Source organism: Apus apus, chromosome 11, assembly GCF_020740795.1.
Source record: "Apus apus isolate bApuApu2 chromosome 11, bApuApu2.pri.cur, whole genome shotgun sequence".
Classification (NCBI taxonomy): Eukaryota; Metazoa; Chordata; class Aves; order Apodiformes; family Apodidae; genus Apus; species Apus apus.
Window position 1 is genome coordinate 13,062,843 of NC_067292.1, and position 16,415 is coordinate 13,079,257.

The following is a 16,415-nucleotide window of genomic DNA, read 5'->3' on the forward strand; positions in this document are numbered from 1 at the left end:
TAATGTAAAAAGGAGTTAATTCATAGTTTTAAAATGCTGTTCGTTTTCTCCATCATCCCAGAAATACTTAATAAAAAGTGGGAGTTCTAGAAATACAATCAAGTTGTAATCCTAATGTTCCTTCAGTGAAATATTTATTTACACATTGAGAAGAGACTTTTTAATATCACAGATAAATATGCTGTTTAGTTTCTCATTATTTGGCTTTATATCCTGTGCTAAATTTCTTAAATTTATTTCTACTGTATCACATCTCTGAAGCAATAGTTATAAATCTATATGAAGTAGTTAGTATGTATGGCATTGGCATAAGAATTCTGTTATAATCCTTAACTGTGCATTAATCATAGCCAGATCCTGAAATTGTCAGTGTCCTGAGTTGTGCTGAAGTGTTGGGTTTTTGATTTTGGTTGTGTTTTGTTTTGTTAAATAGATGATGCGGTGTGAACTGATTGTGGTTTAGTTTGTTTTTATTTAATCACTTTAGAATCATCTCCCTACATGTACTGGAATTTAGTTTATCTTTTTGTGGTTTTGATACGGTTAACCCAAACCTCTGGTTTCAGAGTATCACAGTGCATAAATAGCTTAAAATTTGTATTGTTGATGTAAAAATTCCATTTTAGCTACAATGCGTTTTAAAAACCAATACGTATCAGCAAAAATGCTGTGTAAGAAGATGTGTATTTCCTGGTAATGTAAATTAATAAGCTAATGAATTATGTGCATGGCACAGGCATATGTGTACTAAAATGGGACTGCTAGCAAGCAGATGAACATTGTTTCAAGTTTGATCTAGTCACAGTATCATCAGCTGTTTAAATGTGAGCTATGTGTCCTGTATTAGCTTGTGGAAAGAATTTTATGTTAAAAAAAAAATAAATAAAGCCTTTGTAAGTTATCCTTGCTACAGAACTTGACAGTCTTTAGAGAAGAAGAACAGTTAATTTTTAAAACAAGGTACTTGTGGCTTTATGAAATGCAAATTAGTTTGCTTCTGAATCCCCAAAAAATCCTTTACTGAAGCACAGATTTTAAAACTGCATGTTCACACTTGTAGACAGATTGTGTTCATAGTTTGTAGATGAATTTAGAGATTTGTGAATAATCAGAATGTGAATTAAGAAGAAAGCAGAATACTAAATCATCAAAGCAAATGGGATTATTTATGTACATTTTTATCTCAGCACCATTCAGTATATTTTGCTAGAATGATGAAGAGAACAGAGAGATGTTTTTTCATCAGGACAGTGAAAAAACATGTCTTGTTTAGCCTAGCAAAACAGAAGTTGTGTATTTGTATGCTAGCGGTGCATAATTAGAGTGTGGCTAAAGAGTAAGTAAGAAAAAACCTATATTGTTTGAAAAGCCAAATTAATGGATGCTTGTACTGGCACAAGAAGGGTGGTTGGCTAGTTATGTAGAAACTTAGATGGAAATTAAACTTTTAATAATTAGAGAGGATGGTTTCTGGAACAGTATTCCGAAGGGAGTAGTGTACTAGAGAAACTGACTGCTGTTTAGGAGAAATTTGGTGAATATAAGCAAAATGTATGGTATGATATTTATGACAGGAATGGAATGAGTTCAGTGTTGAATGTGTCTTCCATTGGGATAGCAATGTTGAGATTCATTATCAATTACAACATATATGAAGATAGCCATTCATTAACAAACTCCATTGGGTTTCCAAGAAATTGCCTACTGATAATGCTTTTAAATGTTATTTGTTCTGTTTAAACGTTATCTCAGCTACGGAAATTTTTCTGAATGTTTGAGGAGGTACCAAAAAGCTGACAGATCTGGTGTAAAATTACAGAATTTTAAATGGGTTTTGCTAAAAAGTAGATGTTGATAACATAGACCTTATAAGAGCTGAAAAGCATGTCATTTTTATTTGCTTTGGAAGTCCTTTCACAAAAATTGTACCCCAGTTTAAATATCCAATTATTTGTGTTCTAACTGACTGGTAGTGAAATACTCAACATCACTATTGGGAATGTTTCCTGCAGTCACAGGGAGGGACAACTACTTTTTTGTTTTTCCTTAATATAGTCATTATTTTTCAAGAATTAATGGAAGAGTTCATAGCTGGAATGAATCATATGTTTCATAATTGCTACTAGATAAGCCCATCTAATTTTGGCTATATTTAAATACATTTGAAAATTCAAAATTTTTTCAACTTAATGTTGTGGTACATCATCTGATGACAATTACCAGCTACCAGACTATTACCACATAACCTAAATAAAGAAAATTAGTTTCAGTAGGATAGGTTAACTTTCCTTCCCCTTAAGTAAATTTAATGTTCTGTTTACAGGGCTGCTCTTGGTCTGTTATATTTGTGGATTTTGATGCCCATAACCGTAACAGACAGACTCTCTGTTCATTGCTACCCCGAGAGTCAAGGTCTCATGTAAGTAATTAAGTGAAATTTGCCTCAACGGAGTGTGGAGAAAATAAATAATTGCAAATTAGTTCCGTGATGGCCATTATGTTCTGCTTAATGAAGATAGGAATTTGCTGGAAAGAAGTTAAATTTCTGCTTCTTGAATGTGACTGTGTTGTAGCTGTTTCTTTGAGGTGGAGTTACAACGACGTTCTTTATTTTATAAATATTTAGGTTAAAATGCTAGCCTGTTGGTAGCTTTCTAACCAACTGAAAAATAAAATTTAAAATACTAACAATCTGCAGTAAACTAAGTAAGGTTTGCTGTGTTGATGATTGTCTTTCTTGTGGCCTAGTTTCCAACATACACTCAGTGCCTGCATATTTATTTTTATTTTTCCTAATTTTAGCTTTGATCCATTATTTTGTCTAGAAAAGAAGCCATTAAGGTTGGCTTTTCATAAATCGTTGAATATACGAATTTCTTGTTATTGTAAGCTACTGTTACAAATAAGCATTTCCTCAGCGAGTAAACCGAAGTGACTAAAGTGTAGATTAATGAAAAAAAATAATCTGTTTCAGTACTAGCACCAAAGGTAAATTTAATTTTGAAAACTCGGTAATTTAAAATCAGTGATGATAGATTTCTACTGGTTTTTTTGTTCATTCTGGGATATAATACCATTTCTGTTCATGAAACAGACTATTAGTCTCGAACATGAATATTTTACTTATTGTGCAGAAGAATTATAGCAGAGTTGTAATAAAGGATAATTAAAATAAAAGGGACTGTCAGCTACTTTTTTATAGTCTAATGGTGTTCTACAGCTCTTTTGCTGTTTATTTTTGCTGGAGACTGTAAATCTTCCAACAGAAGCTGGTTTCATAAATTACTTAGGCTATAGAAGCAATCCCTGTGTCCTTTTTTTTCCTTTTACAGGTTCATGTCAATGACATGGGCAAAAATATGGTATTTTGAATGGTTCATTATCAACAGAAAGGAATAACAAAACAGTGCCTGACCTAAGAATTGAAACTTAAAACTTCTTTTTTGTGTTTCTGTAAGCTTACCTGAGTGATGACACTAGTAAGGAGTTTTTGTTGTGATATTAATTCAAAACAGTTGCACATGGTACATGAGAAATGCTACTGATGTTTTTTTTCCTGAAATTATTCTCTTTTTGCCTTAATTGTGAATCAGATAGGCTTGTTTGTTACAGCTTCTGAAGAATATTCCTGAAAAAGTTTTTCAGAATTGAGGATTTAATCATATTTACTTATCAGCATTGCACCTTTTTGAGCATAGAATACCCATACGTTTGTGTTTCTTCCAGGAATAGCCTGGAGGATATATATTTTTTTTTTCTGAAACCATGAAGTTCTGGAACATACTCATTTATCTCTGCAGGTTATCAACTGTTAAGTAGGTCAGATTTTGAGACAAATATGTTCTAATTTACATCATATAGCCAAATATTGGGTTTGTCGTTTATCCTTATGTTTAGAAGTCTTATTTTACACACTATTTTAATATATTATTACTATGATTTTCATAAAGGCAAAGTTATTTTCCAAATGTATATTTCACTTAATAAGTTAAACAATCTTTGTGCATGAAATCGTTGTCAGAGATCTAATTAAATTTGTAATGTGCTGTTTCTCCCTCTCCTTCTACAGAATACCGATGCAGCTCTTTTGCCCTGTCTCAGTTATCCTGCATTTGCTTTGGATGATGAGGTTTTGTTCAGTCAAACACTAGATAAAATTATTAGAAAGCTAAAAGGAAAATACGGGTTTAAAAGATTTCTGAGGGATGGGTACAGAACAGCCCTGGAGGACAAAACACGACGTTATTATAAACCAGCAGAAATTAAGGTAAATTAATTTCCTGGCCTATATAAGGACAATTTTAGTTTTCTGAAATATTTAGGCAGTACTTAAAAGATCCAGACAAACCCAAAACCAAAATGAAATCCCTAGAAAAACCCAAAAGAAAAAAGAACAAACAAACCAAAACCAGACACCCCCCCAGTATTTGCAGTTTGAATTGCACACTGATTCCTCATTGCTTCATGTGAAGGAGATGCATTTTGTAACTTGGCATGTGCAGTCTAGAGAGGTTGCTAAGTCAGCAAGTTAGTTGTTGATTTATTTTGTAATGAATGTGCTTCCATTTACATTTAGGATACAGTTGATTTCACATAACAAATAAGGAAGTTATTTATCATTTTATTTAATTTCACAGCTGACTACAGTCTGAGAGTATAGAAAACAATTTTGCTTTTGACCACAGTGTCTATCAGTAAAGGTTATCAAAATTAAAATGTACTCTTTTTTTTCTCCTGAATAGTTTTTCTGGGGAAATAAACCACAAATTACATAAATATTCTGCTTGAGAATGAGCCACAGTGTATGTGAAAGCACAGTTAGAGTGTCTATAGAATTAAGAATATATATAAATGAATAAATATAAATGAAAAGCTGATGTAATTCAATGTTCTTGCATCCATGTTTGTCTTTTTTTCCTATTAAGTTATTCAATAGGATATTAAAATACATTTCCTCAGACCAAAATGATGAAATGTCTGACTCTTTACTTTTTTTCAGCTTTTTGATGGCATTGAATGTGAATTCCCTCTGTTTTTTATTTTCATGATAATTGATGGTAAGTGTAGCTTTACATTCCTCTTCTTTAAAGGCATTAGAGAGACAAATCTTTAGGGGAGAGGTACAGAATTATTTTCTTGTCCTGCCAAACTAAACCATAAGATACGTTTAGTTTGACTCTTTGAGAGCCCTGCCTCAAGGATTAAAAAAACCCACAACCCAACCCCTCAGATTTCAGCATTTTTAGTGTATTCTGTTGTTATAATGTAACTCAATATCGGTGTTTTAGAAATGTACATCTCTGACGTTCAGTCCTGCGTTGCCTGTTAAGCCTTAAGAACTTTCACAGTAGATCAGAATGTCACACCAGGAAATGAGAGAAAAGTGGAGGAGAGAAAAAATTGACAAACTGAATATTGCAGTGGGTCTTTTTGATGTTCTATGGTAACTGAAACAGAATTCAGAAGAGAAGAAAGTGAATCAGAAAAGGCTTGTTTTAATTTGAAATCCCTATGCTTCCTGGCTGTGTTTTTCTGCATAGTCAGTCTGATGTAAAAAACAAGCAAACAAATGAACAAAAAAATCACAACAACATCAAAAGAATACCACTACCTAGACAATGTTTTGAGGATAGGAGACATACCAAAAAAGTTAATGGGATGATTTCAGGATGAAAGCTCGCATTTAACAGAAGTATGAATAAGACTAAGGGTTACAGCCATGAAAAAGATTTGTAAATGGATGAAAATCTGACCATTTGTTTTTTTCCATTCAATGTGTGGAGTAGTTTTCAAATAAAACATGGTGAGGTGCATAGAAATCCGCTATCTGCCTAGACTCCTTTGTGGCCACCCACACATGAAAATATTTGAGATGTAAAAAGGTTACACAATTGATTTTTTTGAAGGAAAAAATCTTGACATTTTTCAAAGAGTGATGCCCAAAACTGAGGAGGAAGGCACTATCATTTAACGCTGCCCACTTTCAGTAAGAACAAAAAGGACAGTTATCTTCTTGTATTACAAAGAAGTACAAAATAAACATTTTGCAAATACTGTCCTTGTCATTTTTCTTGTACCATGATTTCATCAAATACAACAATTCTATTAGCAGGGTTTATGTACATACCTCAAAATCCTTCTTTAGTACAAAATTTGAAGGGTATACAGGGTGACTTAAACTGTGAAAGGACAATGAAATAGGAGTAGTAGATTACAGTTTAATGTCTTTATAATGAAAATGTCTGGGTAACTCCTGACAGCTGAGTTTTGTTACCTCTGCAACAGTGGGATGGTGCTCCATCAAATCAAGGAGAGTCCTGTAAATCATAGTCAGTTCATACTTTCATGAACTATTTAGTAAGCTGTTTAGAACTACCCCATTGAAAAATAAACACTGCATTTTTTTCCTTGTGTTATGAACATTTAACTTGTATTTCTTCCATTAAATAAATTATTGTTTGGTCATTTTTAGGAGTTTTTAGAGGAAATCCTGCACAAGTAAAGGAATATCAGGATCTTCTGGATCCTTTGCTTCAACACACATCTGAAGGTATTCTCCAATAATCGTTCTTATAAAACACTGCATATTTTTGTTTATCTGAAGTTATTAGAATATTGACATTGCTGTTAATGGATATTGCAGTCAGAGGAGAAGAAATAATATCACTGTTTCCTGATGGCAGAATACTAATACTAGCATATTCTTTTTCATGTTGATATATTGCATCATAAAATGTGATGATAAAAATAATGTTATCTGGAAAAATGCTACTGATGTAAATGTAAGATTTACTCTGTAGCCAGTCATTCCTCCCCTCCTTCATCTCTGTTTTATTATCTATGAAGTTCATTTTGACTTTGCAAGAAAATGTTATCTATCAGCAGTCAAATTCTTTCAGTGTTCCACCTGGATACAGTTGAGAATTGGAACATTCATTGTCACTTGCCTTCACAGAATTTAAAAATAATTTGGTATATGTGTATGAAAGTATTTCTAGCTTAGAGCAGTGAAAATGGCACCATGTTAGTTTTAGTATAAACATTCTCTTACTTAAACTGGGCACTCTGGAATTTTGGTGGAACTGCAGACAAGGCTATTGATGGCATATGGGTACATACATCTAAAATTCAGTTTTTAAAAAAATAAAAAGACCATAAGTTTGAGTGGGAGGAAAAAAAATAGCCTGAGAACAGAACAAGCTTCAATATACTGACAATCCAGTTTTATGTCTCAGCATCTTTAGTCACCTGTTGTTGACATCTGTGGTACAGTTACACAAGTAAATGAAGAATATTTTGGTGTGCTAGTTCTTTAGGCTCAGAATGCTTGCTGAAATGAAGTAGTTTCTGTAAGAAATGGAGACATTTCCTTACCAAAATTTTAATTCCATAGCAAAGTTTCTGACTTTGCTGATCCTTGCTTTTTTGTGATTATTAATGTGTATGTGACGTTCCACGGACATTAAATTAGTATTGTGATTCCTGTTTTTGAATGTTGTCTTGACTTAAAGCAATATTAAGGAGAAATTATTTCTGCAGAAAGCATATTTATTTGCTTTTATATTACATACACTTAAGTAAATAATTTGTAATTATGTTTCTCAATTTCTGACTCGTGTCCACTTAAAAAGTATTGAAATAAGGGTTATTAATCTACAATGATCAGTAATACCTGTGGCATAATTCTAGATTCAAGGTGTGCTGTCTTCCAGTGGAGAAGTAATGCCATTTTCTTTCATGATATTTCAAAATTTAAATGCTGTTTTTAACTTGGCTTTGCATACTTGCAGAAAATACCGGTTTAATTTCTCTTTGACTTTTTTTTACCAAGATTTTAATTTTTAAAAGTTGTCTGATACCTAGCTGGTTTTAAATCCAGATGTTTCACTGTCATGTAGCTTTGATTCATCTTCATTATGCTTTGTTACCTGTACTGCGTTTTGCTTTAGTTGTAAAATGCTTTCTTTCTTTTTTGCACCGTAAGGTGCGATATGGGCAATGTATGTGTTCTGGGAAGAAATTCTGTGGAAAAGTTTTTTGACAAATAATGCAGTTTAATATTGCCCAACAGTCTCTCAGTTGGATGAAATTGTTGCTAGGATGTATTTTTCCTGGTTTGAATCTACTTCACCTTAATTATGGGGACACAATCAATAATAATGGAAGTGAAATCTACTTACTGTACTTACTTTAAAACTTCCTAGGGTGTCCGGTTGTACCCAAGTACTACTACGTGCCAGCTGACTTTGTTGAACTGGAAAAGAAGAACCCTGGCAGTCAGAAACGGTTTCCTAGTAACAGTGGACGCGATGGAAGGTTTTTCTTGTGGGGACAGGCAGTTTACATCATTGCCAAACTCCTGGGTAAGAGGCTGAGGAAATTCCATCAAGTTTTGACTTGTCAGAAATTAAGGCTATTTCTCTCGTTAGTGTTTTTCTTTAATCTGAACAAACACAGTGGCTTGAGTTTTGAATGGACTGTGCGTGTCCTCTGCTGTGGAACAGACATGATAGGCAAAAATGACTTTTTATTGTTGATGTTAAACTTCTTTGCCACATGCAGCATACTGTGAAGCTTGCTGGAATATTTTTATAGAGTACTGAAAATCTTCTAAACCTAATAGGTTTCTTTTTTGCTGCTTCTTTTCCTGGCTTTCCCTCTTAATTCCTTTCCTTCATGACAGAATACATGAACATGACATTTCCTGGATTAGTTATAAATCTGCCTGTGCAGTGATAAGTGTTCTATAGCATTTAATTCAAATTATTTAGTGTTTCAAGCAAGACAAGTTTGTATTTTGAATAGTTTGCAGTCTCAGATAATGTTTTCTTCAGTCTGTGTTATTTTTACCCTTCCTTTAAAATAGTAGAGACCAGATGAGCATTGCAAAGTGCATTTCAAAGTCTGGCCTTTGAGGGTTGCTGTGGTGAATTTCAGTTACAAATGAGCTCCTGGTCTCACTTGAAGGGGATTCAAAGGCTAATGCAAAATGAGTTGTTAAGCCAGAAAAGTCCTCACAGTTAAATTTTTCTTTTTTTGTTAATGTATCTTTTAGGATAGAGATATAATGCTTTATTTTAACATGCTCAGCATTTATCTGGTAATCAGTAGACTGAGTTCTAAGAACTTCTTTTCTGTGAACATTGAATGGGAAACAGGCTGTTGGTAGTAAAAAGAAAAATTGAAGGGGAGTTTAAAAATTCAAGACTTGGCAAGAACAGTGGTTGTATCTTTAGGTATGGAAGAACAGAGTCCATCTGGTGCTCCACCTGTTTGGTTTCACTGTATTCTTTGCATAATTCCAACATCATAAAGTAAACACAGGCAATCTCACCTTCTAAAGAAAAAGAAGTTAATTTAACCTCTTAGTATTAGTTAATTAATTCTTCTAGTATTAATCTTGTATTAATATTTGTGTATTTTTATGCCTGCAGAATGCGGGTTAAATTAACTGTATGTGTTGTTTGCTAAATCCTGCTGCAGTGAGGTAACTTCAGTTCTTTCCTTTGCTGAATTTTCTTACACTTTTTTCATAATTGCGTCATGTTTTGTGATGTTGTCATCAGTAACTGTTGGCTTTATTGTTTTAAAACTTTCTCTCAACTGTATTCAATACTTTTCCTTCCTGCCTTTTATCAAAACTTTTTTTTCCTTTTCTCTCACAGTCATTGCAAATAGGGTCTGGAAATTTTATCGCTATGCTAAATCTGCTCACCAGTGATTGTTATATCAGCAACTCTGCTTACTCATACTGATCTGTAATTGGTGCATTTAATTTTACTCCTGTCTGAGTGAAATGCTACCTGAGTAACAGTCTTGTCATTGTTGAAAGTCTTTGTGTGTGTTACTTTGGTAGTTGCTAATCAAGTGCAAGCCTGACTCCGAACACTGTGATTTCTGGGAAGGTACTGGTTTCCCATTTCATTATCCATCCTAAAACTGTTGTGCTGCCTCTCGGGTAGCAATTAATGTGTATTTTTTTAGCCTCCTTTCTTCTGTTCTGTAGGCGAGCCTAGGATACAACCTTGTTAGCTTCTTCTGTCAGTGTTCCTTGCTTGGGTTGGCCTCTTGTGGTCCACACTTCTCTGAATGCAGCAACATGAAACTGAGTAAATTCTGATAGATCTCGCTGCCTCCCACAGAGGAGCAAACTGACGTAGTGAAGTCAAAATTCTGATCCTGCTTATAATTAAAGTGTCTGCCTACAGCTGGTGGAAGTCACCACATGCCCCTACAACTTATAAAATCATTTATGAATACAAAAAGTATGCATTTTTCAGATGGTGATGCAGTTTTTCATAGAATTTCTTCCTTGTTCTGGTTGAGGAGGTTTGTAATGGCTTTATGATAGGGTCCGTGTTTTAGCGTAAGGGGAAGGGATGCCAGGTATTCAGCTGTTCAATGCAGTTGAAAATTCACTCAGTTTAGTCTTTCATGTAGTAGCTCTCTTAGGTTTCCTGTGCTTGTCCTTAGAATTTTTGTATCTTGTTCTGTGGGTTCAGTTCTGTCTGGAACTAAGAGGTTTTAGCAATATTTTTACAGTAGAGATCAAATGTTTAAAATATTTGAGTTGACAAAGAAAACTGCATTTGGATTCCAATACGTGCTTTTGTGATAATGCGGATGAATATTCACAGAGATTCTTCGTTTAAATAAAATGGTAAATATGGAAAATTAGCTGAAATTTTATATTAGTCTATTGGTATAGTTGTTTTTCATACAAAATTATTTTGTCTACGTATTTTAATTTCTGAGCTGTGTAAATCAATGTAAAAAAATGGAATAGAAAACCTACTCTGGAAACTACTCTTGCTTTTAGTAACTACGAAGCAGAGTCCAGTGATCTTGCAGTCATTTGCTTAATCTATTTCGTAGCATTGGCACTACTACAAGTAATTTAAGTAACTTCCATGCCTTTACCCAGCATTGGAAGTCTGTGCAGCCTGTAGTTTAGGTGACTGTTTTCCTTAAAATGTATTTGGGTAAGTTGTGTGTCAGTATATTAATAAACTGTCCGTGGCAATTTTCATCATCTAGCTTCACTTTTATTTTAGCATTCAAAAACATTTTTCTTATCAAGACACTGTTAGTTTTCTGTTGTAGCTGAATTAAACTAACAGAGTAATGAATTATTTATATTTTAAATTAATAGCTGGTTTGTGCAAAATATGTTGACTTAAAAATAGAAGAAATTAAAATGCTCTGTGACTTCCTCTATAGCAGAATTTAAATAAAGATGGTACAGTTTTGTGACAAAATGAGACTTTGATTGGAGAGTGCTTATTTCAAGGGCATAATAGCTCCCAGTAGGTCATTTCAAGTATAATGAATGGGGTTTTTTAACAATTTCTTCTTGAGCTACCATATTGAGAGAGACCTTTGATATCTCTTGTCGCTTTCAGGATTAATAGTTGTATGATTACCTTGAAATAGAGGCTGTCTTCTTGTCTTCAAAGATAAAAAAAATTTTATGGCAACCACTGAGTTTCTAGTTAAAGCTCTAGAATTGTTCCATGGGTGTGGATTGAGGGCTTTTAATGCTACTTCTGTGTTGGGGAGTCTTGTCTGCATATATTTCTTTAACATATCTCTCTGAAAAAAATAAAGGATTTTTTTATATATATCGTAGTATTATAATTAGCTGCAGCAAGAATGATGCTTGAGTCATTAGTTTAAAAATCAATATAATTTTGCAGAATGTCCATTTGATCTGTAAGTCATTGATATAAACCAAAGATTAAAGCAGCAGAATTGGCTATATAAAATACCTTTGCATACCTACTTCAGAAAAGCTGCAGAAAGTGATTGAGTCATTCTGTATTTTTTATTACTGTTTACTTTTAGCTGACAAGCTAGTAAGTCCTAAAGATATTGACCCCATTGGACGTTATGTCCCTCCACAAGATCAACGGAATGTTAGCATGAGATTTTCAAATCAGGTAAGCATAAGCTTAATATTAAAATATTTTTACTGAAAAATTATCATGTATGTGTTACATAAGGTTCTTCTATTACAATTAAAATGCTAGGAAAGTGTTAAATGTATATTTTCTTAGTTGATGGAGGGTTGCTTTTGGAAGGAAGATTCTCTACAATCTGGGGAAATGGTGCATGTTTGCCTTAAAGTTAAGTGGTGCAATCAAAATTATACATAAAATGTGAGTTTAAATAGCCGGTAATATATGGGTATGTTTCCTTGAGTTGTAAGAGATATCAGCAACACAAGAATGAGTCTGCTTTTTTATTCCTTCAAATTAACTACCACTTCTGTGGGTTAGTATTTTTTGTGTTTAGAGCTCGGAAATGCTACAAGGGACGGGGTTCTTTCTTGGTGTGCATGATACATACCTGTGCTCCCTTATTGGCTTAAAGGCACAGCAGGAATGGGTGCCCCAGTATGAGGAATGCTGAAACATTGTAATTCAGTTCTGTAGCAGACAGGGTAACAAGACGGAAACATCCTTTGAGTAGGGGACTTCTTTGATTAAAGAGGCAACAACTGTATGTATGGAAACATATAGCTAAGAGATGTTTTTCAGCCTTTTTATTTTGTAATGTAAGGAATACATGTTTGGAAAGTTCTTTGTTCAGCTGTGTGACTTTGTTATTGAAGCATTTATTTAAAAGATTAATTTCAAGATGAGAAGTGAACCATGTTTTTCTTGTATCCAAATGCTGCTTAAAACCTGTGTTGGTGCTATTTCCTGTTACCATGGTTATCCAAGTGGCTGGCTGTTGTCTCATTCATTAGGAGACTTGTTCACAGTGCAGCACTTGTGCCACATCAACATGAGATAACGAAGGCTCAGTGACTGCATTTGTTCCCAGTTTCTTTGTTCTGCAATGCTACAGAAATCATGAGGTGTGGGTATCACCTGCCCTTTCAGGAGTGCCAGTAGAAGCAGCCTGTGTTGAGTCAGTGTTGCATGCAGCCCATCAATTTATTTTTTTTTTTTCTTAAATTCTTGAAACAGATAACTTTTAACATGCCACAGACAAACACTTAGAAGATGATGGTTTGTTCCAAGCACACTGTGTAACTGACTCGTCAGGAAGTGTTTTCGTAGAAAAACATTTTTACTATTTTTGGGATACATGATATATGGCAGAGAATTTCCAGATCCTAGGAAGTAGCCTGTGCCCTGGGATCTTCCTGAAAGAGATCATAAATAATGCAATAATCATTTATTTTCTAATAACTTACTCCTTGGTGGTCACTTTGTGAGTCAATAAAGAACTTAGTAAAATGCAGTTCTCCAGTAAAATCAGCAGTATAATAGGAACTCTAAAAACTCAACAGTCTTGAAATAATTGAAATGAACTTAAACCAGCTACATTTTGATATTTCACTTCATCTGCAAACAATGAAGAAAAAAACAACCCAATGCTGTGTCACTGTTAAAAGGGAGATCAGACTAGAAGGTTTGTCATTCTCAAGTGCTTATACAGTCCTCGTGTTTTTTCAGCACTCAACAGTTGGCTGCCAGAATTATTTGAGAGAACTGTGCTTTTCTCAGGAAGCTTGGTGGACCTGATGCTTGTTAATCTTTCCCTTTTAAGGCTGCCTTTATCTGCTTAAATTTGCTAAAACCTTGGCTGAATTTTTCCATCTTTGGGATTAGTAATGTTTTTGTGGTTGTCAGCATAAAAGAAAGAGAAGACTTTCCCAAGGTGGTCCTTGAAAGTGAGACTGATGTTATGTTTTGTAAGCTAGAAATCGAGAGAGAGTACCATAAATCATTTTTCTTAAGCCAAAAAGTCTTCATAGAAATCTGACTTAGATGAATACATTCTGCAGTTCCTATAGTTGTGCATATCCTTTTGTGTGCAAGAGGTTGTGAGGTGGACTGCCTGCTGTTCAGTGGCATATAGATGGAAGGGTCAATAAATGCAGAATGAAAGCAGCTCCGGGATTGCCGAGGTCTGCCTGTACCTCTGTTCTTCACAGCGATTGTACTTCTTTGCTATGGATGACTGTGCATGCTTTTCTTTGATATGTAAAAGATAAAACTCCAAGATCCTGCATGTGCTTCTCAAGGTGGGTTGGAAGCAAGGGAATTCTGGATGACTGAGATACCAGGCCTTGGTCGTTGTAACCTCTGAGCAGTGCTGTAGAAATGGTGAGCAGTGATATTGCATGGCATTTTTCTTTCAGTGTGGCTAACTCTTTAGAAGTGGATTCCTTAAAAGACCTTATTTTATTATTCCTTTTTAATGTCTCCACATCCAGGAGAGACTATTTTATAACACAGCTTCCATTGTTGCATTCTGTTTTTGGAGAATTTAACATATGGTAACAATAACACTTGAGGAATGTCAGGAGGTAAAGTGTGGATTTTTTGGGTTAGTTTTATATTTTACTGGAGCACATGAGAGCTGATTTATTGCTGTTTTGTATTTAATTTTGTATTTAACAAAAGTTATAACTTTACTAAATTTTTGAAGTAAGACATCTTGTCTTCTGGGTTGGCTTGAAAGATATGTGTAGGGTTGCAATTAATTAAATCCTCTGATAGCAGATGATGACTATATTCTTTTAATATTTTGATTTGTAGACTTAGCAATCATTTGTGAGGACTTTGAGTTACTGGAAATGAAGGTTAATGCCTAGTGATGATGTTGGGAAGAGAGTAGTCAAAATGATAGGCAACTGTTTAAAAATTTTATTTTCAGGAAAGACAGGTAGATTGTGATAGATTAAGATTTTTCAGCTTCTTAAATTAGGTTTAGGGTCAGATTTGGACTAGTTTTGATGATTTAAAGACATCTATCATGTTGGATTATTTGTTTTGTAACATTAATTATAAACATATTCTTGCTTTCACTTCTCTTAATATAATTGTATGCCACAATTATCACAATCTTACAATTATTAAATGCCATTTGAGGGTTTAGGGCACATGTCTCCACATTGTATTTATTTAAAAAGTCTGGTGTGTTTGTAGCATTGACCATAAACTGTTCTGCAGTATTTGAATACTTCTGGAAGCAGATGTGATTTGTAACAATTCAGTTTAGTTTTGTAGCAGCAAGGTGGATCATCTGGGTTAAGTACAATTCCTTCTGTTGTGTATTATTTCTGTTTTCCTCCTCTCACTCAGTCTGCTTGCAAAGCCCGGTAGGCACTGGCTTACTGGAGTTCTTGAATAGTGTGCCCACTTTCTCACATGTTCAAAATGAATGAGATTTTTTCAGAGTTCTGAGATTTCCTGGGAATGTGTGCAGGAAGGCATATAGTGACAGCATCTGTCCAGTGAGATCCTCCTTTTGCAGAGGAAGAACAACTCATCTCTTTTATCTTGGCTTTCTGAAAACACCAGGGTATATTTACCCTTTGCACAGCACACAGAATGTAGTCAAACCAGACCCTTCTGCCCACTGCGCAGGGTGACAGTGTGAGGCAGAAGGGTGGGCTGAGGAGCAGGGAGATCTCCTGCAGTGTCCTGGGGAGACAATGATTGATAGTGTGAACAACACCTCAGCTTGCACTGAGAGACAAATGTGGAATCAGACACATTAAAATGGAACGTGTAACAACAACATGATTTATCTAGTGGAATCTTTAGGAGTTAATGCTCTCCCACATCTTATTTTTATATATATATCACTATCTTTATTGAAAAGGGTGACATACTTATGAAAAAGTAATTTTAATTTTGATCTGTGTTTTTCTAGACCACTCTTTATGATCCTCCAGACCCTGACATGTTAAAAATGACCATGAAAGTAACTTTCTGTTCAGTGTTACAGCAATCCTGTAGTTGTACAGTTGTACACTTATTTTTTTTCCACAATACTTTTTCAAAGTCTGTTTTTCACACAGATTTTTTGTTGTGCCAGTTGTGCTGCAGATGCATTTGTTTAGTAATGGCCCATGTTAGAACTACCCCTTAGAGGCTGCTCTGAATGAATCACACCATTGGGTATGAGAGACACTAACTAGTACCTGGTATTGGAGAAGGACGTACCTTGGTGGAGATGCAGAACACACACATTCATGTACAGTCTGTGGTTACACTGTCCTACACAATTTGTCATTAATACAGTAACAGTTCAGTTGAGCCTTACCTTTAAGACCATTCCCCAAGTTAGAACACAGGCCGTCGATAAATCAGTACAGTCTTGGAGGGGTTTTCTGGAGGGTCGTTGCTTTTTATCAACATCATGTACTGATTATGGTAGAGAATTGGTTTGAGTTTTCTCAATGTGTCAATGCAGTTGGTAGCACGATCAACTTATTCTGAGGAAGAAAATCTTACAATAGCACTTCTGACCTCTTAGTCTGGTCTCTTTATGCATTTGCTTTCATCACAAACTTATTTTATGTGACAAAAATTTTTTTTGCAGAAATGTTAGTGCTGATAGACTTCTGGGAAAATGTTATCAAGAATTCCTTCTGCAAATCTGTAAGATTT

The 16,415-nt window shown here is 34.5% G+C and overlaps 2 protein-coding genes across 7 annotated transcripts in view; one reads left to right on the forward strand and one right to left on the reverse strand.

Moving 5' to 3' along the window:
* ZNF423 (zinc finger protein 423) overlaps positions 1 to 16,415 on the reverse strand; it is a 920,137-nt gene that overhangs the window by 26,151 nt on the left and 877,571 nt on the right. The window lies entirely within an intron of this gene.
* Positions 1 to 16,415, forward strand: part of PHKB (phosphorylase kinase regulatory subunit beta) — a 63,829-nt gene that overhangs the window by 25,110 nt on the left and 22,304 nt on the right. For all 6 annotated transcript variants that reach the window (XM_051629050.1, XM_051629049.1, XM_051629051.1 and 3 more), the window contains 6 exons: positions 2,324 to 2,419; positions 4,070 to 4,267; positions 5,000 to 5,057; positions 6,473 to 6,550; positions 8,205 to 8,363; positions 11,845 to 11,939. In XM_051629050.1, the coding sequence (XP_051485010.1) occupies positions 2,324 to 2,419; positions 4,070 to 4,267; positions 5,000 to 5,057; positions 6,473 to 6,550; positions 8,205 to 8,363; positions 11,845 to 11,939 (684 nt within the window). The remainder of the gene's footprint in view (positions 1 to 2,323; positions 2,420 to 4,069; positions 4,268 to 4,999; positions 5,058 to 6,472; positions 6,551 to 8,204; positions 8,364 to 11,844; positions 11,940 to 16,415) is intronic.